This window comes from Pseudonaja textilis, chromosome 1 (assembly GCF_049901715.1).
Source record: "Pseudonaja textilis isolate UNSWEBS1 chromosome 1, rPseTex1.2, whole genome shotgun sequence".
NCBI lineage: Eukaryota > Metazoa > Chordata > Lepidosauria > Squamata > Elapidae > Pseudonaja > Pseudonaja textilis.
The window spans coordinates 229,731,817-229,758,338 of record NC_141990.1 but is presented as its reverse complement, the minus strand read 5'-3'; the positions used below and the strand labels follow the sequence as shown (position 1 = coordinate 229,758,338).

The window sequence follows — 26,522 nt, the reverse complement described above, 5'->3', positions numbered from 1 at the left end:
TATGGCAAGGAATGATGTGCCCTTAATTGAATGAAATCTGTTATCTTAGAATCAATATAAAGGCATCATCATTTATTTGAAATAGACCCTGTTGGGTGTTTTGCTGTTGCAGCAGCAATTAACATCCTTATCCAATCTACCTCAGTAAGTTTTAGATCCTGATAACCTTCTGTGAAGTTTTGGCTTATTTGCTCTGATTGGGATCCTTCTGGCAGCAACTGGATATGATGACAAGCAAATTTGTTGAATCAAGAAAATCTTTGATCATACCCAGCAGGGTTCAAATCCTTTTTACTTTCTTTTCTAAGTGGATAATTCTTAATTACAATTAGGCTTAGTATAACACAGAAGTTAACAGCACATTTCTTGGGTTTTAATTTTGCCTCCAGAGCAACAATCACATTAGTGGTGGGATTCAATTTTTTTTACTACCGGTTCTGTGGGCGTGGTTTGATGGGCATGGTGTGGCTTGGTGGACGTGGCTTGGTGAGCATGGCTTGGTGGGCATGGCTTGGTGGGAAGGAAGGTTACTGCAAAATCTCCATTCCCTCCCCACCCCACTAACCTGCTTTCCAGCTCCATTCTCCTGTGCAGGGCAACGAAAGAAGACCCAGCCAATCAGCTGGGATTCGGGAGGCAGAGAGTAGATGGGGGTGGGGCCAGTCAGAGGTGGTATTTGCCGGTTCTCTGAACTACTCAAAATGTCTGCTACCAGTTCTCCAGAACTGGTCAGAACCTGCTGAATACCACAATCACATGCTTGAAAAAGGAAAAGCTTATAAATGAAATTGCTTCCAAGGTGACTGAACATAGTTGTAACATATTGGTAGAATATATTGGATTTGAAGGACTTTCCTTGTCTGTAAGACTTAGCCAAATATCTTTCTTTTCTCTGCCTCTCTTTGTCTCTTTAAATTGAGTGTTCCTGATGGAACCACTGAGCTCAGAGTCTTAAAGAGACCCGCTCCCTTTTTTGGCCCCTTAAAATTCAGCATTTACATAGGGGGCACAGAGTTTAAACAGATTCCCAGGAAATTTCTTCTGGGATAATATGTGTGTATACCAGTAGTGGTATTCGACTGGTTCGGCCTGGTTCTGGCGAGCCGGTAGGAGCGATGAGCAGCAGAGACTGAACCGATTCTCTCTACTGCTCTGCTGTTAGGCTCACCCGCCCGGGCTCCCATACTCACTTTTATCCGCTGAATTTGAAGCACAGCTGCTTTGCGCAGAATAGCCCCGTGCGGCAGCTGCTGGAGCAACCGGGATCATGCAGACTTGCAGGAGGCAAGTTAGAATGCCTCTGTGCCTGTGCAAAGTACATGTTAGATGCACGCCTGCACTTAAAGTATGTGCAGGCGCGCAAAGTACGCCCACCAAGCCACGCCCACTGGACTGGTGGCAACAATATTTGAATCCCACCACTCGTGTATACACACACACACACACACACACACACACACACTTCTATAGCAAGCACTGCTTCTTCTCAAGCCACAAAAGCAGTTACTACACAGAAAAAAAGTGCACATTAATTTCTGCCCATGCTGCAACTTTATTGGTCTCCCTGAAGAGGCATAATAAAAGGACAACAATTTGAAAAGTGGCATCCCTTTCAAGCCTCATTAACAAGGATCTAATCTATTTGAAATGTCTACACTAGTTTTCTTGAGTATGACTTTTTCATCTAAGTTGCTAGATGCAAATTTCCTGTGTCATGTAACACCTCTACATGAAGAATAATGTGTTTGATGCCTAATTTAGAAGTAAGACTTAACTTTGCTCAATTTAGAGATCTTTAACATGCCAGCTAATTTCTCATAATGTCATCCTAGCACATTGAATCTTAATGCCATATGCAACTCCGTGGTTATTTTTCTAGAAAGAATACTGCTACAAAATCCTAGTTCAATCTTCCGCTGCAGATCTTCTTTTTTTAAATGCTCTCTGCATCCTAAAAGACCTATGAGTTGCAATACATTTTTAAAATAGAACTATGCTTCTCTCAGAACTGAGGAAAATCTACTTTTGCTTTGCCTTTATGTTACACACTGCTGAGTTGGAGGATTATTATGCTGTACTATTCCTAATCTATCTTTGTGGTTGCTAGGAGTCAAAAATGACTTTGATGGCACATAATCACTATTTGTGGTCTCTCTCAAATTTATCTAACAATCTACTTGGGACAAACTGTCATTGTACTAGGTTTTAAGAAAAAATTACAGTATTAGATGTCACATAAATTTTGTTCTATGGATTAAAATTCCATTTATAAATATTTGAATGGGCAAACATTTGCCTATTTTTTATGCTTAGCTTGATTGATCAGAATGGAGTTTTTGTGAAATTATCCTAGTCTGTACTGATTCATAACCATCCTTAATAAGAAAAAAGCTCTAGGTTTTGGGGGGCAGTGGGGGAGAATAGTAACTTCAACCAGTATGCCGTGATGCAGGTCCATGCACCCATTTGGACTTTCAGTTCAAAATGGGTGATTTCTTTCAAATTCAAAAAGGTTTACAATGATCACATTTACTCCTACTGAGTCTGCAATAGGTGTTGGCCACTTTGTTAACAGGATAGTTGTTATGCAATCTTAGAGTGGATATTTCTATGGAATGGAATGGGTTACAAAGCAGAAATGTGGCTACGTACATCTGCACATAAGAAAACATGGAGTTTCTTTTACACTCTTGAATTTCTTGAGCAGTATCTTCTTTTTCCAAGTGGACCTCAAATTAATATTTGAATTACATGCTAATCTTTGAGGTACATCAAGGTGTTAACTCTTTTCCCAAACTATCCAGTCAGTTTCATGACTGAATCAATCTTTCATCCACAATTTTTCAAATCCAACATAGCATTCAGGAGCCTGTTTAATCCTAATTCAAGATGTTATCTTGAGTTGACCCACACCCATATCAGTTTAAATGCAGAAGTAAATGCAAAATGCACACTGCATGCAAATGTATAACTACCCACAGTGTCATTTTTAATATAGGCCTTTGGAATATATGAAAATGAAGCTAAAGGCATGATAAATTTTATCAAATTGCCCAAAGGCAATATGCTTCACAAACCAGTTCTTAAAAGCTTGGTGGAAAATCTCAGTAATAGGAATGACACTATTAGGCACAGTTAAATTTTGTAACGGATTTGTGAACTTAAGATAAATGAAGTCATTAGTAAAAAGAAAGTTACTTCTTGTTCAGTTACTAACTGATGGTGTATCATAAAGATTAGCTGAGCAAGATAGCAGAAGAAAAATTGGGATAGAAATTAAAAATAGAAAAAAGTATAGCAATGAGACTAAAGTGTTGAACATATATTTTTGCTCAGTATGCTGTTTGTTGAGCCAGTTTGATGTAGTGGTTAAAGTATCAGGCTAGAAACTGGGAGACTCTGAGTTGTAGTCCCACCTTCAGATACGAGGACCATTCTCTCTTTTAGCCCTAGGAAGGAGGCAATGATAAACCACTTGCAAAATCTTGCCAAGGAAACTGTAGAAACTTGTCCTAGGAATTGCCAGGAGTCAGTAGTAGTTCAAATTATTGCATTGTGGGTGCATTATAGAAAGAACTAGTTCACTTGAAAAGTCTGTAATGCTGGGAAAGATACCGTGGAAGGAAAGAGAAAAAGATGACCAGAAGCAAGATGGATGGTCTTAGTTACACCAACAATCAGTACCCTGTTGGAAGACTTGAAGGACCAACTTGGAGACAGATTATTCTGGGGAAAAAATCTGTGGTTGCCAAAAGTCTGCCCCAATTTGATAGCATTTATTCAATTCAAAGATACATCTCGAAGTATCTTATGATAGCAATTAAACTATTTATTGCCATAAAGCCCAAGTGCAAGTTCAATATGATGCTCAGATCAGATTTTACAAAAAATATCTAATAATTGATACCATCCCTATAATCTAAATTTTGAGAAGTATCTTTCAGACAAACAATTTTTTCTTAAACATCCTTTGCTGGGAAGTTGGTATAAATAAAACTGAAGGTGATGTAATTTAATATACTGAACTACTGGCTAAAAGCAGTCTTTTGTCTCAGATGGTTGGATAGAAGCGATCCATTCTGCTTAAGTTGAATTAGTGTAGTTAATTGGAGAATGATACACTAGCCTTAGGCCCTGCCTAAGCCAAAGCCAAGCGGAAGCAAAAAATATTAGAGAAATATAGGAAGCTCAAACTTATGTGACTCTAGAGATTTAGTTAGGTGCTCAGCTCTTCAGTTTCAGTCAGCTAAATATTGGAGACAGCTTGAAATGTATAAATATAGATTGCTATAGTGCTAGCATGATCTAGTATTTTACCCATTGCTGTCTTGAAAGGGAAGTGTACGAAAATTTCTTACAATGAACAGTTTTGCCTGCATAGAATAGCAAATATTCAAAGCGGGATTCATTTTTTTCTGTACCACTCATTTATAGGGATGTAGGGGCTTATTCTATAGGTACTTCAGCTCCAAGGTGGTTGCATCATATGAGACCAAAGGAAAATTTTGATTTGGGTAACAGGACTATAAGACTTTTCAGCTGAACTGAGTTCATTTCATTGCAGCAACAGTGGAGGCAGGATGCTTTTAGTAAGAAAAATATTTCTGATTGTTGTTGTATATTGTATCAGGTTTTGCAGTGACTTGATATTCCAATTCACAGTATGATCCTAATGTGTTAAAATTGTTAACTTGGGTTAGAATTGCTTCACCAAGTGCACTTTTAACACCTAGAAAATCTGCTTACCAAATCATTTGAAGCATATAATAAGTTATTCTAGTTTTTGTTTTGTTTTTTGCAATCTGTGCTTCAACTGTAATAGTAATCATGTACCATATTTATCTCGAACGAGGATGCCCTGAATTTAAGATAACTTTCTCCCAAGGGAAGAGTGCTCAGGAAAAAACTGATAGAAGCAAAACCTATAGGAGAACCAACACCCTTATCTTATTCATCTTAACAGCTCTAACTGAAAAGAAGCTCTGGGGATTCCTCTTTAATATTGCTCTGATTCTGTACATATCACAGACTAGTATGTGTGTGTGGGTTTACATATACTTACTACGGAAAAAACAGAAACACACTAATTAAATTCCTAATGAATAACTAAAATGAACTGCCTGTAAATTAAGATACCTTGTTTGTAAAATGATTTTGACCTTCACATATCAGTATTCTAGTGTTAGAAATGGACGAGGGGATCAACCTATTCTCCAAAGCACCTGAAGGCAGGACAAGAAGCAACGGATGGAAAATAATCAAGGAGAGAAGCAACCTAAACTAAGGAGAAATTTAGTCAGTGGAACAATTTGCCTTCAGAACTTGAGGGTACTCCAACACTGGAGGTTTTTAAGAAGAGATCGGACAACTATTGGTCTGAAATGTTATAGGGTTTCCTGCGTGAGCAAGGGATCTGGACCAGAAGACTTCCAAGGCTCCTTCCAACTCTGTTATTCTATTATTCTGGGAATAAAAGAATGCAGGCAGTTGCTTGAATCAGAGATGGAAGTTTCTAGAACTTGCTGAGTCAGCTGTCGGAAGGGGCTGCACCGAGTCCTTTATGTAGAAAAACCTTGCCTTTGTTACTTGAAAGTACACAGAAATGTGCCCATCCTCTAGGAATTCCAGGAAACTACACTTAGCTTGATTTCCTTGAGGGAGCACTCTGGAGTTAGGCACCCTGCTGTGTTGTGGTCTCCACACACATTGTGTACCATACTCCCTCCCAGGATAAAGAGTAAAAAAACCAAGAAAAATCCACAATGAAGATGGCTTGAGAGGTGAACTGCACTGGGAAGGAGGGAAAAAAAAGACAAACCCCCATTTTGGCAGAAAAGGATGAAGTTCTCCAGAGGGATAAACGGGGATCCAATTTTTAGACTAACTGCCAGAGAGATTGGCTGCTTTCTTCCTATCTCGCTCCTATTCTGATGTAAATCAATCCCCATTCTTACTACCAAGTAAATAGAGTTGTTTAGTGGAGTGGGCAGTTGCATGAAACCTTTTGCAAGTATAAAAATGGAAAGGAATATTTTGAATAAACTGGGAAGTGATTTCAGTGAGATAGAAGGAAGCATCAATGCAAAATATGTTAATAATGAAGTATGTAATTAGTTGTTACATCAAATTGCTAACAGAAGTAATATTCTAAAATGTTTATTGTCACCAATTACTTTGGTACGCTGTAAACATAGGGATACTTCCTCTCCCCCCATCTAATTGTGATGATTTGAAATTGGTAGAAATTAGCAAGGGCTTTTTAGTATCCTTGGGCTGATGATAGTTTCTGACTCCAATGGGGTTTATTACCCAATTAATTGAGCAGAATAACAAATGTGGTTATAAGGTTTGGGGAGATAGATATATGTTTACTTGGCATGATGGATTGACATTGCAAAATAAAAGTTGCATAGTGTGATCAGCCCATGCTTATCCAGTATCAATATTCCAGTATGATCCCTGCACAAAGGATTTCTTCCATCCTTTTATCCTTTAAAAACCTCTAAATGGTCAAGATTGATTCTTTAGGAGGAACCTGCGTGATGGGTTAGACACCTGCTGGGAAAAGCGAGAAAGAAGTATGAAATGCCATCTTTTTACTTTATTGAAGGTCTTTATCCTATAGAGCAGGGTTTTCTGGGGACTTAAGGGCAGAGGAGGAGAGACCAAGGAATTTCCTTTCTGAATATCTGTGCACTTGTAAAGTGCGGGATTCAGGACTCAGGGGAGAGCAGATATAATATTGTGACTTGACTGCATTTGGCAGAAGAAAAGAAATGGCTGATTTATAAATCACGCAGTGAGATTTATTCAGAGAGTTTCATTATAGCCAATTAGACACATTCTAGGATGTGTAAGCTTGTGCAATAAAACAGCACATGTTATTTCAGAGACAGAAGGCATATGGAATTCCAAGCCTGCTGATAGGAAAGCTAAATTTGGGGAAGGTATATAAGCCTCCCCTTCCCCAAGTTTTGCATCAAATGTTTCTGTTTTATCAGTCTCAACTTTTCCATTTTGAGCGAGAAAACCTGAGGGAAATTTCTACTTGGAACAACATCACAGGCTCTCCCTCTCTCAAAACAACCCAGCTTTTTTTCCCCCTGCATATGTTCCTAACTGAACTCGGGGATTTTGGAAGTTGAAGTTCATAGGTTGTAATGGGTCCATAGTTGCCCATCCCTGGTTTATGGGATATCCACTCCATCTCCCTATAGTATCCTTATCTTATTGTTATAAATCAAAAGAAATAGCAAGGGTTTTAATTCAATGCTATGTATCCATAAGCTTATTTCTTAGCCATTTTCTTTCATGCTTCCCCCCACCCTTGTTTAGCGGATTTAACCCCAAGTCTAGTTCAGGGGGAAAAGTGATCCTTAACAGTTAATTTCATGCTCTTTATGTGTAAAATGTTAATATGATGAACATATTATGCAACAATGTTATGATCATGGAGCTTTCAAACAAGCTGCAAAATAATCTTTGTGGGGGTGGGGAATTAGCAGAGCTCTGATAGGGTTAGAAGTTTAGTATTTGAATCACGACTTTCACATACCAGCAAGGAAGTTTTCTTCTCATAATGCCATTGAAATTGTGCCTCTTCTGGGCTTTTGTTCTTATCTACAGCATTACTTGGAAGCCAAGAAACACATTTGTTTCCAAAGCATTCGTACATCCATTGCTTCAGTGGTGCTGAAAATTGAGAATTGATTTTACCAGTTGGACTTGCTAATTAATATTGAAGGACATCTGTCTTATCCTTTTATTCCCCTTCCTTGCCCCAATTCCTTACATGTGGTTTCAGCATTAATAACACTTAGTGCTAATGCCTATCAATAATTCAAAACCAGTTCTATAAAAATGTCAAAGTGAGTTCAATTATTTCTCTCTTTCCCCCTTCTGAGGTGATTGTGGTACTTTTAGCACCATTTATTTTGTTTCAATCTTATTATTTTCAAAAGCTGCAGGAATTTTTGAATTAAAGGATAGTATAGAAATATGTGAAAAATAGAATATCAAGTATTGTATATAACAAAATCCAAGAAAGTTTTAGATGCTACTGCTGGGACGATGATTGTCAATAAGATTGAAAAGTGCTCCATGTTATCATAAAAGACTTCAAATTTCTGTTACCTGTTAGTGAGATTGAGAATATCTTGATCTGTTTAGTTACCTTCTGCTTAGGGTAGCTGAAGGTAACTATTGACTGAGTTGAAGGGGAAAAACACCTTGAGGCTTAAGGGGTAACCCCAACCTAAATGACATGTCTTAGGTTAAACCATCAAATTATAGCCTACTATTATAATTTAATTTTGGCCCAGTATTTCAGGGCTCTGGCAGTTACCCCCATTTAAATCATGAGTCTCTAGACAACTTCCAGAACTTGAAGATTTATTAGGAATAAACATGCCAGCGCTGCCTGGGTGTAGCCGACTCTGAGTCACTTCATTCATTGTCACCCGTGACCCTGGTTTTCCCCCACCCCCTGGGTGTATCATAATTCATATTCTCCAATGGGACACATCCATAGCCAAGAATATTAATCATACTCTCCAGTTAGAATTTTGTGAGGCAGAAACTTCGGTTGCCTAGAAACTATCTATGAAAACATTTATGGAATGTAGTTTCGGTTTTGCAAGCTGCTACACTGCTCCCCCCTCCCTTTCTGTTGGCAACTCTAAAAGACCAGAGAAATATTTTATGAGTTGATACAGTATGTCATGCAAACTCTGTCATCGTAATACATGTTTGTTTGTTTGTTTTTCATTTATTTATAAAAAAATTAAAGGCAGCTCACCTTACCTCAAGCTTTTAAGGCCTTCTATTTCATTAGGTTTGACTTCAGCCTTTTAAAAAACTGATTAAAATAGACTTATTGGAAAAATACCACTCACATAGAATAGAGATGCAATTGCCTGTGTGGCTTGCTTCACATTTGTTTATTTTTATATGTTTAATCAATAACTAATGCTGGCTTTTTGTCATCTAAAGGCAAGTGGGGACAGTTTAACAGAAAACTTGGATACTGCTCGTGGGCAGTGCTTTGTATAAAATTTGGAAATCATTTTTAAAAGCTTTGAGAAACTCCCACAAATAAGGTCAACTTGACAAAGAAATCAAACATTCTGAATTTAAAATCCATATTATCACACAATCATTCCTAAGAAATACATCTCTGTTTATATGTATATGTGATTCTTACCATGTGTTCATATTCTTTTAAATGCTGGATATTCTTAGAGAACGAAGAATAAATCAAAGGAATATTTTCTTCTGCCATTTTTTTTAATATGAACAGGTTTTGACTAGGACCAAGGGTAAATTATTTAAAAGGTGGGAAAAAATCTCTTGGCATTCATTCACCTTATCAGGTGTTACATGTCTCCACAGTGTATTGCGCAATGCCTTGGGCACAGTTGGACAGTCTTATTGTATATAAAAGTTATAATTCAGAAGCACGGTGAGCTTTATTGGTTCTCTCTTCACTTTTATGAGGTTCCATTAAAATGAATAGTTTAGACCATTTATTACCTGGCATTAAAGCAAAAGGGTTTTAACTGTGAGACAGCTCTGGACTTTCTCTGTATTTCATCTAACTGTTTTGTGAGCAGTGTTGGACCTGCTGGAATGGCACAGGCATCAGCCATTTTCCTTTCTCTTTCACATCCTTTCTCTCTGCATCATTTTTCTGGCCTGATTATAGACTCTCCTTTAGCATTTTTGGGACCAAAACCTTAGCAGTACTAAAAAAGGGTTTGCTATACTTAAAAATAACCAGCTGATATATATATCAGTCTCATAAACACATATATATATATGTGTTAATATATATATATTAAATATATATATATATATATACATGTTTTCTGAGGTTCTCGCGGGTATTTGTATGTGGATCTTTGGTTGTTCGGGTTTTCTCCCGCGTAAGATTCGAAGTATCTAGGCAACGTTTCGATGAAGTCTCATTCATCATCATCAGGCCTCTGTCTTTGGCTCTTGCTTTTCAGAGTGATGTGAGGTTGCAGCTGCTTTTTCTTTCTAACTGTCAGTGGGGGTGGGATTTGAATGGGTGGGGGCTTGGCTGTGTTCTGATTGGGTGGGGGTGTCTTCTCATTGGTGGGGGCCTGGCTGTGTTTTGATTGGTTGGGGGTTGGCCGTGTTCTGATTGGCTGGATTTCTTGCTGCCCGGCTTCGAGTTCGAGGTCGCGCTGCATCTCCATAGTTGGTGTCGGCTTGCTTCATGTATGGCTCGGAGGGGTTTGGAGTGGGCAGTGGTGAGGTTGCAGGTATTCGTCTGTTCATGATGATGCTAACAAAATCAGACTCGAAATCACCAACATCCTCTGCACTAGCAAACCACCCAAAAGCAACTTATCCAAAGAAGAACAAACTGCACTACTTAACCTGAAAGAAGACACCAGCATAATAATCCTACCAGCAGACAAGGGCAACGCGACAGTGGTTATGAACACATCTGACTACCAAACCAAGCTAACCAACCTACCCAAGACCCCACATACAAACCCCTAAAGACAGACCCCACCACCTACCTAGAAAAACTACCAAATCCAAAATAAAAGCCTCCCCATCAGTGAAGAAATCCAGCAAGGAATCATACCCAGAGAAAAATCATCCAGATGCCCCAAGCTTTATGGTCTCCCCAAAATACACAAAGAAGGAACCCCACTCAGACCAATAGTCAGCTCCATAGGCTCACCTCTACAAAACCTGGCCAAATTCCTCGCCAAACAACTACAACCCTATGCAGAATCCATCAACTCACACGTAAGAAACTCATTCCAGTTCATTGAGATCATAAAGAAACAAAACTTACAACCTAGCGACCTACTAGTAAGCTTCGATGTCATATCCCTCTTCACCCAAGTGCCAATAAAAGAAGCCTTGACAGCCATCCAAAACAAATACAACCCCCAAGCACATCCTAGATCTAACCAACCACTGCCTATCCAATACATACTTCACCTACAATGGACAAAAATACAAACAAATAGAAGGAGCACCTATGGGATCACCCTCTCACCTGTCATCGCAAACCTCTACATGGAACACTTTGAAACACAAGCTCTAGAAAAATACGACCACAAACCCAAACTCTGGCTCAGATACGTAGATGACACCTTCATAATCTGGCCACACGGGAAAGAAAAACTGAACAACTTCCTCACATACCTCAACAGCCTACACCCCAAAATACAATTCACCATGGAAACAGAAGCCAACAATCAACTTCCCTTCCTAGATGTCTTGGTATACAAAAGATCCAATGGCTCCCTAGGACACACCATCTACCAGAAGAAAACACATACTAACCGCTATCTACATGCACTCTCACACCACCACCCAGCACAGATCAATTCCGTAGCCAAGACACTCATCTCCAGAACAAAATGCTTAGCGATGAACAACACCAAAAACCGAACTACACACTCTCACCAAGCGTGCCACAGCCAATGGATTCCAAAGAAAGAAGATTACCCACCTAATCCAAAAAGAAACCCCAACCAAAATCCAAGACAGAGAACAAGAAAACGGCAAAGCCCTCCTCCCATATATAAAAGGCACTACAGACAAAATTAGCAAGATCCTCCAAAAACACAACATCAAAACAGCATTCTGCACAAACAGAAAAATATCCACCATCCTAAGAAACCCCAAAGACAAAATCAAATTAGAAAACCAAGGAGTATACGAAATCCCCTGCACTGCCTGCCCTACCACATACATTGGACAAACTAACAGAAGAATAAGTGCACGCATTGAAGAACATAAGAACTCAATCAAAAAAGAAGAAACGACCTCTTCCCTGGTCCAACACCTCAAAGCCACAGGACATAAAATTAACTTTAAAAATACCAGAACTATTGCCAAACCGAACACTTCAACAGCAGAATAATCAGAGAAGCCATAGAAATAGAAAAAACCACACAGCATGAACAAACGAGATGACACCTCCCGCCTCCCAGCCATTTGGAAACCCGCCTCATGAACAGACGAATACCTGCAACCTCACCACTGCCCACTCCAAACCCTCCGAGCCATACATGAAGCAAGCCGACACCAACTATGGAGATGCAGCGCGACCTCGAACTCGAAGCCGGGCAGCAAGAAATCCAGCCAATCAGAACAGCCAACCCCAACCAATCAAAACACAGCCAGGCCCCCACCAATGAGAAGACACCCCACCCAATCAGAACACAGCCAAGCCCCCACCCATTCAAATCCCACCCCACTGACAGTTAGAAAGAAAAAGCAGCTGCAACCTCACATCACTCTGAAAAGCAGAGCCAAAGACAGAGGCCTGATGATGATGAATGAGACTTCATCGAAACGTTGCCTAGATACTTGAATCTTACGCGGGAGAAAACCGAACAACCAAAGATCCATATATATACATATATATATATATATATATATACACATATATATATATATACAAATATATATATATATATATACATATATATATATGTGTTAATATATATATATTAAATTGAGGGAGGAGGGAAATAGAGCATTGGGTCCTAAGACATCTCAAAGGGCATTGGTGTTCAGGAGCATTGGACTCAACCATCCCCCCTAATCCAACAGTGGCTAGGACCAGGAAACAAAAGAGAACTACTATAACACCATGTCTCCCATATTCTGCATTCAGACCAGAAGAATATAATGTTAAATAATACTGCAATTTTCTGAGAGACTATGAAGGGCTAGAATGGGCTGTCTGTCCCACTCTGCCTCTGCCTCTCTCAAGTGTGATTGATCATTACAATCTTCAAAAAGCTTTTCCTCCAGACCCTCTGCAAGTACAATCCAACTACCATGAAATTAGCTGGTTATTTTTAAGTATAGCAAACCCTTTTTTAGTACTGCTAAGGTTTTGGTCCCAAAAATGCTAAAGGAGAGTCTATAATCAGGCCAGAAAAATGTCAAGTCATCCAACACAGTTTTTCCCACTTCTGTGAGCACTATATCTGTTGTTCTTTACCACGAACAGCTGGCTGACATTTTCTCCATACAGAGGCCGCTTGGGCCAGCACTTTAGAAATGAAACTTTACTTAACACTTTCCATCATTTATTAGGTTTTCTGTACCAAGGTTTATATATTGCCAAGAATGCAGCTGCTGTGTGATAAAGTCTCTATCTAGAAGTTTGTATTACTGTATTAACATTTGATGTGCTTAGGATCTATTGCCATAGCCTTTGGTGAATTATGCAGTTGTATCCCTTGTACATTATGGAAGGAGAGAAATGCAAGTGAATATTCAGAAACTCCTGCATATAAATCAGAATGCAAATCAGATATTCAGTTACACATTACAAGCATCCCTTTAAAAAAAAAAAGCTCCTCTAAATATGACAGAGAGAGATGGAAGTGAAACAAGCATTGTGGCCTTTGTTGCAGTCTTTGAATGCCTTTTTTCTTTTTCACTTTGTTTTTATTACTCCCTTGGTGCAGGGCTGCTGCACAAGGTCTTTCTCTTAGCTTAATGGAACGGCTGATTCAGAAATGCGGGGACCGTGTTGTGAAGATGCTCACTGTTCAGTACCGAATGCACCAAGCCATAATGCAATGGGCTTCCACTGAGATGTATGACGGCCATCTCTCAGCTCACTGTTCTGTCGCACAACATTTACTGAAGTAAGTGATCAATGGCTTACTTGCTTTCTTTTCTTCCTGTTCAAATTAAGCTAGATTGATGCTGTCTTTTAATATTTAAAGCTAATGCAGACTTCTCCTGACTGCACTAAATCTTTTCTCTGGTTCTGTTCTAGCAAATAACCTTTTGCCCCATTTTCAACTGGCAAATAGCTGATTTCTGCACTGAAGGTTACAGCTTGCAAGTTTTTTTCAACAGCTGAAGACATGTTGTAGACTTGAAATTGTTGTCACTGTTGGCCCACCCGCTATCACGTGGTTTGACTTGCTAATAACTCTTCCAGAAAATCCCAACTTTTATTGAAAGTTGGAAAAGAAATAGCTTCCTATTTCTCTTTTTTGCCTCGACTCTTGCTTCTTTCCTTTTCTAGAGATCATCCTGTGGTATCTTAAAATAAACAAAACTTCCAGCTAGAAAGGGAAGGGAGTGGGATATCACGCTGTTTAAAAGAGAACTAGTTTCAATCCTGACACTGTCTGGCTGTTGGTTGACTCTTAGGTAAACACAGAGGAGTTTGCCTATTCATTACAGTGATATTCCTGACTCATTTGCTCATTCAAGTCAAAGCATCACCAAAAGTGCAAGAAGAAAAGCCACAGTGATGCTGGGGTTCACATCTATATGGGTTTTGGGCCCTAGGTATGTCTTGAAGGAGAGGCCCCCACTTTGGGACCTCACTTGATTTCTAAAATTTAATCATTCAAAGTTTACCGTATTTATGGTCCAAGAGCAAACACCAGGAGAAAGAACAGCAGTACAATTCATATTATAAAATAATTTTAAAAATTGCAAGAAAATCCTGAAACAATTAATACCCAGTAATAAATAACATGATGGGGAGGAACCAGATGGTTTCTAAGAGTTGTATCTATTGATAGAAATTTTGAAAATTTCTTATAGATTTCTGAAGACAGGTCACAAAAAGAAGGTTTGTGGTTTCTTGATCACAATGGCAATGTCATCAGGAAATATTAAGTTCTATCATCCTTGGGTATACAGTGGACATTTTACTAGAAAATGTGAAAGATTCTATATCCATTCTGAAAACAATTATGGCTTTCATGTCTGCCAGTTTTTGCTCTAATAGCTAATGCCCAGTCAGGCTGTTTTATGAGGGCCATATAGTACTTTGAAGAAATATCTAGGGATAGTTCAGAGAAGAGAGACAATGGTGTGGTCACTAATATGCCTTCTTAGGATGACGGAGAACCTATCTAGCATGGTGAGATGGACCAAGCTATTTCCTTCCTAAGCTCCCTTCATCCAAAGCCTAGGACAAGAAGATTGGGCCCAAGGGAAATGCAGCCAAGTTCCAGTGAAACTGCAACATAAGAAATTGGACAAGGGACTTGCAATAAGGTGGTTTTTTTTTAATTTGACTGAATTGCTTTTAAGCTAGAAGATTCCTTGTAGGTACACCTGAGCACTATATAGCATCATGCTCGGAACTTTAATTTTAAATAGTTTAATAGCTTCTGAGAGATCATTGTTTCCAGGTAGATCTGCAAATTTAGTAATTGCAAGGGATACCTTTTAGAGTCTTGGTAGTAGCTCTCTTGTATGAATAGACTTGCAAGAAGAAGATTGAAAATAGACATCTAGATACTTAAAAGATTTAACCTGCTTGATAAGTTTGCTGCTAACCATCAATTGGAGCTTTAAGGTGTCTTTGAGGGTCTACTTGGTTTAAAGCAGAGTGTCAAACTCAAGGCCCACAGTACTTAGATCCGGCCTGTGGGGCTGCGCTGGAAACAGTGAAGGACCGGCCTGTGGTGCCTCTGCCAGTGAAAATGAAGCTCAGTTGCAGGAGCTCTGTTTTCACTGGCAGAGGGTTTAAGGAGGTGGCATGGCCCACCCAAGCTCCATCTTTGCTGGCAGAGGGTTGCAGGAGGCCATCCCAGGCCAAATACAGAGGGTTGCAGGAGGGGGTTGCAGAGGACCTGAGAGGAACGGTGAGGCTCCTCTGGAGGACAAGGGTTTGGCACCTTCCCTGGTCTCACTTTCCTCTGCGGAGACAATGGATCCTCCCCAGCCCTGCTCAGGCCACCACAGGCACCCCCGACACAAGTTGAGCTGGTCATGCCTACCCCAGCAACGCCCACCTGCCCCCCCCCCCAAGGTCAAACACAACCTTGATGCAGCCCTCACTGAAATCAAATTTGACACCCCTGAATTAGAGAGTAGGACTTCACCTTCACCATAAAGAAGAATAGAGAATTGGTGATGGGCAAGGCAGGGTGGATGGCAGACTCTTAACAATATTATTAAAGTAAAAATTGAACAGTAGTGAGGAAGAATATAGTCTTGTTTAACATCTTGTAAGTAGAGACACATTTAATTAAGTTGTCAGTAAAATTGCCCTTAACTTGAATAGTAATTCAATAACATTATTAGTTTAAGAAGATGGTGTTGTAGTAACTAATTTCTTTAGAGTTTTTCTCATGGTTTAGAGTAAAAAGCTTCCTTCAAATCTATGAGAGCTACATAGAGGGCATCCCTAGATTGATTACAGTATTTTTCAGCTAAATGAAGTAAAACGATACATTGGTTTATGGCTGTGTGAACATCCAATATTTAGAAAGACCAAGATTGAAAAAGTTTTGGAATATGACACTATTGTACTTTGTAATAATCCATTTCCTCGTTTGTTAGAAACAGAGAATCTTTTCTGCTATGAACCAATGTATCATTTACAATTGTGTAAATAGGGATTGGGACTTTATAGCTCCTAAAATATAAAGCCAGGTCACAAAAGGAAAGCTTTGGGGTTTTTTGAAAGAAAAGTAGGTACAATTCAGGGAACATTTTCATCTAGATGGCGTGGAAAGGAAATTGTATCGGAGATTTAGATCACCAAGAAAATAATTTCAGTACATAATATTGATGGCCAATGAAGTGAAATACAGTACTTTCTAAAGTCTGTGAAAGAAATTGTCAACTATAAAAATGAGTTGCTGCTTTGAGAGGAGGAAGATATTTGTGTCATAAGTAGGGTCTGATGTTGCTGATAGAAGAAAGCTCCATAAATTTTTGCTGCCTTCACTGAGCTCCATGAAAATCTCTTGACCTGAAATATTCTGATTCCATCTTTCTAATCACTAGGTTTTTAGAAAACACAAGATGGGAGATAAAAAGACTTTGGAAAACTATTCAAATCAAATTGTACAGAGGGGGTTCTAAGCAGAGTTATTAATCACACTCTGCCCCTCTCCCCAACAATGTGCTTGGTTTTTGCTTTACTATGTTCAAAGAATCATGCACAATTTCAGTTTAATGTCCATTTCAGGAAATGTATAAATAATTCCAGCTCGATTCAGCAGGACGTTAGGTACATTATTCTGAAATATGTACCATCATATTCCATAAGCACATTCCCAGCAAAATTTTGAACAACACTTAACACTAGCTCAATTGCATCTTTGCTTTCAGTTTTTTGAATACATGGGAAAGCGCATTATTTGCTTTCGTTATCATTTTAGTCTGTTAGTTGCTACTCTGTGAAAAATGAAAGGGCCTAATCTTGTTGCAAAGATTTTTACAATTGTTGCATCCCTTTCATACTACTTTTTGTGAGCTGCCATACCTACTTGTAATAAATCCATTTAACATGGCAATAATTTAAAAAATGCTATCCATTATTAAAAAGAATCTCAGCCATTATAACTGTTGGTTTAATGTCCACATTAAGTTTGTGTTTTGGGTTGTAAAGAATACATCTTGGAATGTAAGCAGTCCAAGGAAGTCCTAGATACCGTAGTGACAGACAGCCCAATGTCTATGTACATTCTTCACTGATTAAAATTGAAAATATGCTCCTATTAAAACCTCCAGAAGCCTGCAAGTCACATGCTAACAAAGTAGACCATGAATATTGGAATTCTAAATATTCCAATTCAAAATGTTGACTCAAAATTGGATTAGCAGATTAAAAGGACCCAATGAAATGTATTTTTTTTCTGGAAAGCTGTTTTCTATATCCTCCAGTTTTGTGTACTATTTCTCTTTTGCATTCCTTAATAACTGCTGATGGTACAGTGAGAATTGGTTTGCTATCCCAGTAGCTTTAATCTCATAAAGACTCATAAATTTTGAAGGGAGAGTTATTTGACATAAAGATTCTTTTGGCATGATTTTCTCTGCAGATGGAATTATTTTAAAAGAACAAAAATGGAGTTGAAAAAAGAGTATAAGTAGAGAAGAACAAAAGCTTCAGTAACCTGCTGGCATTGTCTCTGTATATGTGAGAGACCAGCTCTGCATCTGAGGCCTTGCAGTAGAATAATGGATAATGCTGAAATATTTGTTTGTTTGTTTTTTAAATCAGTACAGTAATTGCTTACTTCTCCATCCAGAACAAAGAATTGGTCTTTGGGGAAATACTACTAGGAACAACTTGCAAATGCAGTTTTGAACAAATTATGTCCATTAAACTTAACATTATAGTCAGAGATCTTCAAGGAAGACTGCTTCAGCGCATATTCATGCTGGCAAACTCCATCCTTTTCGGTTGGTGGGAGGCTTGTGGTCATTTCCACTTTTAGCTTACAACTTTTTTTCTTATTATGTAGACCAACAAACAGTACTGAATAGTAACTAGAGTTTAAAACATGTTAACTTTAAGCTACGGTTTCTGAAAGTACTTTGAACCAGTACAATTGAACCAATACAATTAATATTCATCACAGTTCTTGGGCAATCCAAAATTGTAACTTGGTTATTTAATACTTAAAAACTTAATACATTTAATACTTAATAATGGGAGCAACAACTTCTTAATTTGGAGAAGGGGTTTGATACAACTCGAAGTCCTTCACATGCCTATAGAAAATGTCTTCATAGCAGTGATGACATATTTGTATTACTCCTGTTTGTCTATATACTGGCAAATATAAATACACTTGCAAGTGTAAATTGCTTTGTCATTTGACAAACAAAACTTAATGTCAAGGGAAAGATAATGGTGCCAGAAGGAGCTGGACTACCTAACTTGCAGGTTTAATGGGAATTGGGTCCCCTGGAGTCATTGATGGGAGAGAAGGTAAACCTCCCTTTTACATCTTTATATTTTCCTTTGCATCCCCCTCAATTATATCTGATCATGTGTTGTTATGATCTTACGTTCTGAGTCCTTTCTTATCAATAGCTTCTGTACGTGACCAAGGTTTTAAAAATTGAATCATACTTCAAATCCTATCCATCCTTGAATCCCTTAAAAATTATTTTCATGGGTTTGCTCAGAGATTAGATATATAAGGAACAACTGTAGTTCTGTAATGTTGATGATTAATATGGCTCTTCTAAGTACAAACAACATCTTTTTGCGGTTATTAGACCCACAGAGTGTGTCTTTTCCTAATATCACAGCTGTCACATTACTGTCTCCAGCAATAAATCAAGGCACACTTCTTTTGTCTCTGAGCAAAGGAAGTAGTTGTGTTCTGTGAAAGCTTTCATCTATAATTGTATTCTTTGCTTTCATTGAAAACAAATTTTAACTGCCCTGTTCTGTAATTTGCTTGATATATATATATATGTGTGTAGAAGCAATGCTACTGTTAAACAGGAGCACCATATGTGCTAATTTGTGTTCCCATCAGGCCATATGTATTTTTTTGTTTCCACATAATAACTAAGAATAAGTTCTAAGATCTCACAGTTGCAGAGAGAGAATAAAATAAGCTTACAGCTTTTTGCAAAAGTGATTTGTGTCATTCTTTTTAATAATTTAACAGAGACTTACCAGGAGTGGCCCCCACAGAAGACACTAGTATCCCATTGTTGCTTATAGATACAGCTGGTTGTGGCTTATTTGAACTTGAAGTGGAAGAAGAACAATCTAGAGGAAACCCAGGTAGCATCATTTACTCTGCTTCATGATTTTTGTTTCCTGAGTAGCATCTTTCCATACACACACACCCAAAACCCCTGCCCCTTCAATTTATATCACCTGTGTAGCTGATACTAGGTAAAAAAATTTCCTTGTACCAGAAAAGTATGGTAACATTTGAGTTATTGACTAATATTATACCCACAATCATAGGTACAACTCTTGTGGAAATTGTTCAATATGTCTGGAAATTTCTTGCATGTCCATGCTTGAATTACATATCCTTGAAGCAGATCAATAGCCTGTTTAAATTAGCCATGGCTTCCAAAGCTGTTTTTAGAGTTTTGTTTCTAGATGGGGTGGGGTTTTGGGGGATTCAAATGCAAGTGATAACTATGAAATAAACACATTTTGACATACCAAAAACTATATCACATTGTACTATAGTATAACCAATGAGTCGATATAAAACATACAGTAGAGCAAGAAAGAGACTGGAGGCAGTTGTGACTACAAGGAGCAAAATCCTAAATATTATTTTATTTCATAGGTTTGAACGTTCTACCCCATAGTTAAGAATTACAGAATTTTCAATTGGGCTTCAGGTTAGCCTGAAAAATTAGAAATCAATATTGCAGTGAAATGACTGTACATGCACACAGGATTGAAGCAGCTTGCAAAACTGGCATGAGACCTTTAAAAAGGAGTTGCTTTAATAGTTCAGAAAGAGAACTTTCCTACGCATTCCCATGAATTAAGTGAATGAAACCTAGTCTTGGTGGAACAAAAGGCTACCAAACTGGTAGGAACCATGCTCGTAGGTTGTAGGCGGAAATAAATTGTGGTGGGTTATAGCTTGGAAATTTTATGAGAATAAAGAATGCATGCCAAAACTGAGTAACAAACAGTATGCATTTTAGAAGCTGTTCATACTCATGTTTGCTCTGACATGCCACTGTTTTTCTGGCATCTATTTTTTTTCCTGTTTTTTGCCACTGCCCACTGTTTTTCCTGGCATCTACTTTTTACCATATGTACATAGGGTTGCACGCTAAATAGTCTCATGTGAGCATTGATGCATAAGTGAATGTCAAATGGTCTGCAGTTTTGCCACTTTTTAAACAGAAAAGTTCTGAAAAGTTATAGTAATGTAGTACTCCATATCTGTCTCATTAGATACATTTAAGGATACTTTTTTATATGCAGGAACGTTTGATTCTCTGACCTTGAATAAGGCTGCTTATGTAAGTTTAAAATAATGTCAGGTTTTTGAGCAATTCTGCAGAATGGATTAATCTGCTAGGAGAATCTTTATAACATATTGATTTCTTGCCTGTTCAAAACACAAAAGGGATCAGATCTTTTTTAGAATCATGAAACTGAATAATAAACATGAACAATATGGGAAAGTGTTTATTGTTCTTTTAACTAGAGGAAAAATAGCTGGTGATGGGGAAGAAAAAAACCTATGTATAAATCTTATTATATGAAAGAACTGGGAAGGGGGTGGTAGAGAATTTTAAATTCTCCAGATACTGTTAAATTCCATTTTGCTTTAATAGGGATAGGGGATGGTGGGAGTTGTTGTCTGTTACCTTCTGGATCACCACATGAAATAATTTAAAAAATAACCACCTGGGTGAGCACAGATTTCTTACCCCTACCCTCAAATACAAAGCTCAAATACATAGTTGTGATGGCATTCTAAATCGGGGGTCTCCAAACTTGGCAACTTTAAGACTTGTGGACTTCAATACTGGCTGAGGCATTCTGGGAGTTGAAGTTCACAAGTCTTAAAGTTGCCAAGTTTGGAGACCTCTGTTCTAAATAATAGGTAGGAGTAGAGGCTCCCATGGCCAGGTGAAAAGCCCAGACTAATCTACTGGTCTCTAGCAAGACAACTAACATCTTGGTAACAGCTGGGCAAATTGTATGGACAGGTACCAGCAGTGCTTGTCACATCTTGCAGCTGAAGTTTAAATATCTTTCTAGATACGCAACTGGCTCTGAAGCAACAGGAAAGATATCAACTCTCAGCCAGGAATATTGAACTGGCTTCATATCCATTCTGTTTGCGGCACAGCAGAATTGAGAGAGCTTTCACTTTTAACTCTTTTGGCACACATCACACTTTGGCCAGTTTTGAGCAAACCAAGGCACAAACCTCTGCAGTTAATAAGAATGGTTACAGGTGCATCAAGAACTAAAGAGAATTTGGGAAATATCATTTAAAAAGCATAAGTCTTAGAATCCATGTTTCTGAATAATTTTTAGTGACCTTGTTCAAAACAACAATATGGCTATGTGATTTGTTTCATGCTTAGAAGGAGGATATGTCAATGCTCAAACTTTGAGTGAGTAAATAGTAGACCTTGCTTTATGGAACCTTGCCCTCCTTGGGTTTCAGAAAGCCTATCAGAATGATTTTACATTAGCTGGCCTTTGCACTCTGGAGTTTCTGGCACATATCTATTTTATTTGCCTTTATGATGTTTCCTTACTATAATTTCAGTTTGGTTTTCTAGGTAGGAAATACTCATTCGCTATTAGTTTGCTAAGGTGCACTTCCCAGAGTCATGTAAACTGGGGCAGTTTATAAACACTGCACATAAATAAAGTAGCTTTTAAAAATGTTATCTTGTTTACAGTGTACAGTATGTGACACATGTGAGTGAGGATCATTTTGTGTTTTAGCGTGTACATACACCCTTGCTAAATGTACCAAGGAACAAACAATTGTGGACAGCTCTTCTCTCATGTGGTAACCAGCAAGAGCCTGGTGAATGAATAAATGGAACAAAAGAGTGTTTCTTGGTTTGCCATATGCCCAACCACAGATCATCATCTCTAAATCAAGAACATTAATCTTTAGCAAGGTGACCTTATGGCATAGATGCTGTGTAAGGAAAATGGCAGTTCTTAAGCAGTGGGGAACCCACATAATGAAAAAAACTTTATTTTCTTTTGGCTTCCTACAATCTTTTAATTCTTAGCAAATAAATCTGTGCTTATATACTAGATGATTATACACACTGTGCTGGTTTTTCTTTTATTTAGAATGTGAAATGAAGTTTAAAGGTTGGTTTGGTTTTCTAATTGAACCTTCCTGCCTACTTCTTCAACATTAAAGTTGCTTGTTCCCTGTTCCTAGGTGAGGTGCAGCTTACCGGTTTGCATATAGAAGCTTTGATGGAAGCTGGTGTGAAAGCCAAAGATGTAGCTGTCATTGCTCCTTACAATCTTCAGGTCAGTGCATCCACTGCCGTATACTAAGAAACATGTCATATTGAATAAAAATTGAAAACTAAGTACAAAACAATAGAAGGAAATATGCTAGCATTGATGATGTTATCTAGTTTGGTAATGAAATGTCTGAAAGAAAATCATCCAGTTCAGAGAACATCAGTGACCCCACACACTAAGTACAAAAGAAAATGAAACTGATTTGAATCTTCAGGGACCTAAATTACTCTCATTAATGATAAATTCAGTGAGGTAGAGACAGAACGTTATTCTATTTTCTTGACCTGTGTCGACTTACGTGCTCTGTGTGCTGTTTGGTGTAGACTTAGCAACTGCTTCCAGCTTCTTCTGGTCTACAGTAATTTAGGAAGATCCCCATTCCTCCCTCCAGGCTGTAGGTCCTACTTCACCAGTTCAGAATTAGTAGAATGAACATCAAATATAGCTTTTTGTTCCTTTTTCTAGGGAGCAGTCTACCTGCTCAGACAGAAGATGCTTAATTTCTTTTGGAAGCAGAGGACTTTTTCAGTAAGATGGCATTCATTTCCTGTGGCAATAAGTGCTTTGTTTTTCAGGTCGACATGCTAAGAAAACATCTGTATCAGAAGTACCCACAGCTGGAGATTAAATCAGTGGATGGCTTCCAAGGAAGAGAAAAGGAGGCAGTTGTTTTTTCTTTTGTAAGATCCAATCGAAAAGGTAAATCGGTCATAATTTAGAGCCATGCAGAATGAAAGCAAGGAATTTACAAGAAGGAATTTCCAAGAAGCACTGATGCTTCTGCATGTTGCTACGGTAGTCATTGATTCATGATTCTGACTATGGAATTAATAAGAACGTTATGATTTCCTATATAATTCTTTTTAAAAAGAGACCAGAATGGGGAATAGTAAAAATAAATGATAAAATAATTGAGTCAATCTTTTTGGTAATTATGGTTACTGTTCAGTTTAAAATGTCTATCTTGAAGCACACGTGAATCATAACTATTGAGATGTCTGTGAACGTAAGTAAAAAGCTGTTTCTAAAGTCTGTAAATATTTTTCTTCTTTCCCATTGTAACAGTGGAGCATGATATGGAGAGGGATTTCTTCTCTGCTTCATATGGCTGCTGGAGAGAAAAATCCCCCCCTCCCATTTATGGATTAAAATAGATAAGCAAATTGTGGTTCATTGTTGTCTATGTATTATGTCTTCTGATATGATTTTGACACTTGGTAATTACTTCCCAGGTTAGGCTTCTCAAGCACAAATTGGTGACTCACATATTTTAATGTGCCCTTTAATGTTTATTTTTCCATTTGTCTTCTGCCTAGCTCCTTATATGAGACTCAACCCCATCGGTTATGTAGTTGACTCATCTTGGCATTTGCTATCTGTTATTATAAAGTCTAAAAAAACCTGGAGATCAGAAATAACTTCTATAAAAGGCTTTGTCATTTCTAGCTATTTATTCAATCTTGGTTGCTGCTTTTTTTTAAAGATTATGCTGAATATTTTTCTGACCTTTATCAGACTTGTTAATAATTAGAAATGAGCAAAACGCATTTGCAATACTTCAAGAAAACTTCCTCCCGTTAAATTCTGCTTGTTAGATACAGCTCCAATCTCAGAGCAGTTCTATTATGGACACAAATTTTATAACTCTTATTTAATCAACATCAACAATCCATATACTTTTCCTCCCAGTTGTGAAACAAAATGAACACTTGAACATCTTTCTGAAGTCATATCAAATGCTTAAATTTCTTATTTTTCTAGCTCCTGGCTGTTTCTTGAATTTTGCTTTCCTTATTTAAAAGTAAAATGGATTGAAACTGGATTTCTCAGAAACATATATTAAAATAATATTGCAACCTACCCAGTGCTTCAGTGTTCATTGGACCTTCCATGCCCAAATTTCAGGCAGATTGATATACTGTATTCCCCTGAAATGAAAATAAACTTGAATTGAAGGCATTTCTTCTCTCCCTTACTTTTACTTTTCAAAAAAACTAGGGAGGGCCTTCTGAGATCCTTTGAACCCCTCTTTTCCTTCTGTGGGTTGAGATACCTGTAGCATGATGGTTGTCCAGGCTGAGGGTTTCCCTTCTGTCCATAAGGTCATTCCCACATATTGGTCTATTATCAGTCTGTCAAAATGATGCCCATAAACACTGTCAAATGCATCTGATCTTTGTCATACACTCGATTAGGAGTGGTTTTGGGTGATTATGAGGTTTGGCTACATATATTTTGTACTTTGAAGTTTGTCACCATGAGCATTCAGTTTGAAATTAGGCACCAGCAATGACACTCCCACCTCAGATTTCGTAGTTTTACGATCATGATAATTAAGTTATAGTATGACTGTTGAAATCTTCATGGGATTTGCTTATGCAGGTCCTTGGTGCTGAAAATGTGTTTGGATTTGTTTGTAAATAAATAAATTTGTGCCTGTGCTCTGTTTATATGTTCAATCCATTTTAGAAATGCCATTCTTGGGCAATAGTTTAGATAATTATAGAAAGAAGCAATCTACTTCACTGAATCCCATGGAGTTCAGTCTAACTTGCTTCTGAGGAAATATGCTTGCAATAAAACTGCCTCTATTATCATTACTTTACATGGTCTGCAAAGCTCTGCATCCTTACTTACTGTTTTTATGATGTGTAGGTGAAGTGGGATTCCTTGCCGAAGACAGGAGAATAAATGTTGCAATTACCCGGGCCCGACGTCATGTGGCGGTAATCTGTGACTCTCACACCGTTAGCAGCCATAGTTTTCTTAAACGACTGATGGAGTATATGAACACCCATGGAGAGGTGCGCACAGCCTTTGAATACCTGGATGACATTGTACCTGGAAACTACACTCCCAAGAATTCTCTGGGTCCCCGTAACCAGGAAAAGAGACTTAAATGCAGCACTGCCCCAGTCCCAAAGGCTCTTGGAGGGAAACCAAAAGGAAGACCTGCCCCAAGGCCTAGAGAGAGGCTAACAGAATGTTCCCTGGAAAACACGGGCAAAGTCACAACATCAGAAACCAAAGAGAATGAAAACTCATGTAAATATAAAGCACAAATATTGGAGTTTCTGGACAGTGGTGAGGTCCAACTGGATTTCCCTTCCTCTTTAAACGCTCACGATAGAATGCTTATCCATCAGTTGGCTGAAGAATACGGGCTGAAGCACCTGAGCACCGGAGAAGGCAGCGCACGGCACATAAGTATTCATAGGAGAGATTCTCCCACAGAATTATCTTTGGGAGATACTGTGGTTTGTCAAGCTGAAGTAATTCAGGGCTGTTCAAAAGAAATAGATGCAGGCAGTGAAGAGAGGGAGAGCGGTGCTGGCCCAGGGGCCACAGATCTAAAAACGTTGCATGCGGAACGGATGAAAAGAGAGAGAGATAAGAAAGAAGAGAGAGTGAAACAAAGCCGAGAATCTAATGTAAATCTTCGGGAAGTAATTGGGAAAAAAGAAAAAAACACTGGAGGTGAGGAAGCCATTTTTAAATCTTTAAAAGATACCCCTTTCGTTCTTTTTCAATCTGCTGGGATTTAATCTGTTTATCCTGTTTTTCTTTGTAATCCCTATTTAGATTCTCTCCTGACAAAGGTAGTGTATCCTTTGAGGAAATTTTAAACCAAACCGCAGCCAGTAGAATTCTCTGCTTTAAATATCAAGCCTCCTGTTTTTATACTGGGCTTACAGAGGGAGTTGCTAGAAGCAGGCTTACTTTTAAAACACCACTATTTTTGAGAGCAGCCACAAGTTTCAGATCTAGGAAG

The 26,522-nt window shown here is 38.3% G+C and overlaps 1 protein-coding gene across 1 annotated transcript in view; it reads left to right on the top strand.

Moving 5' to 3' along the window:
* Window positions 1-26,522, top strand: part of IGHMBP2 (immunoglobulin mu DNA binding protein 2) — a 62,796-nt gene that overhangs the window by 30,056 nt on the left and 6,218 nt on the right. The window contains exons 9-13 of the mRNA XM_026706687.2: window positions 13,479-13,661; window positions 19,413-19,531; window positions 22,659-22,753; window positions 23,326-23,449; window positions 25,406-26,227. Coding sequence (XP_026562472.1) covers window positions 13,479-13,661; window positions 19,413-19,531; window positions 22,659-22,753; window positions 23,326-23,449; window positions 25,406-26,227 — 1,343 coding nt within the window. The remainder of the gene's footprint in view (window positions 1-13,478; window positions 13,662-19,412; window positions 19,532-22,658; window positions 22,754-23,325; window positions 23,450-25,405; window positions 26,228-26,522) is intronic.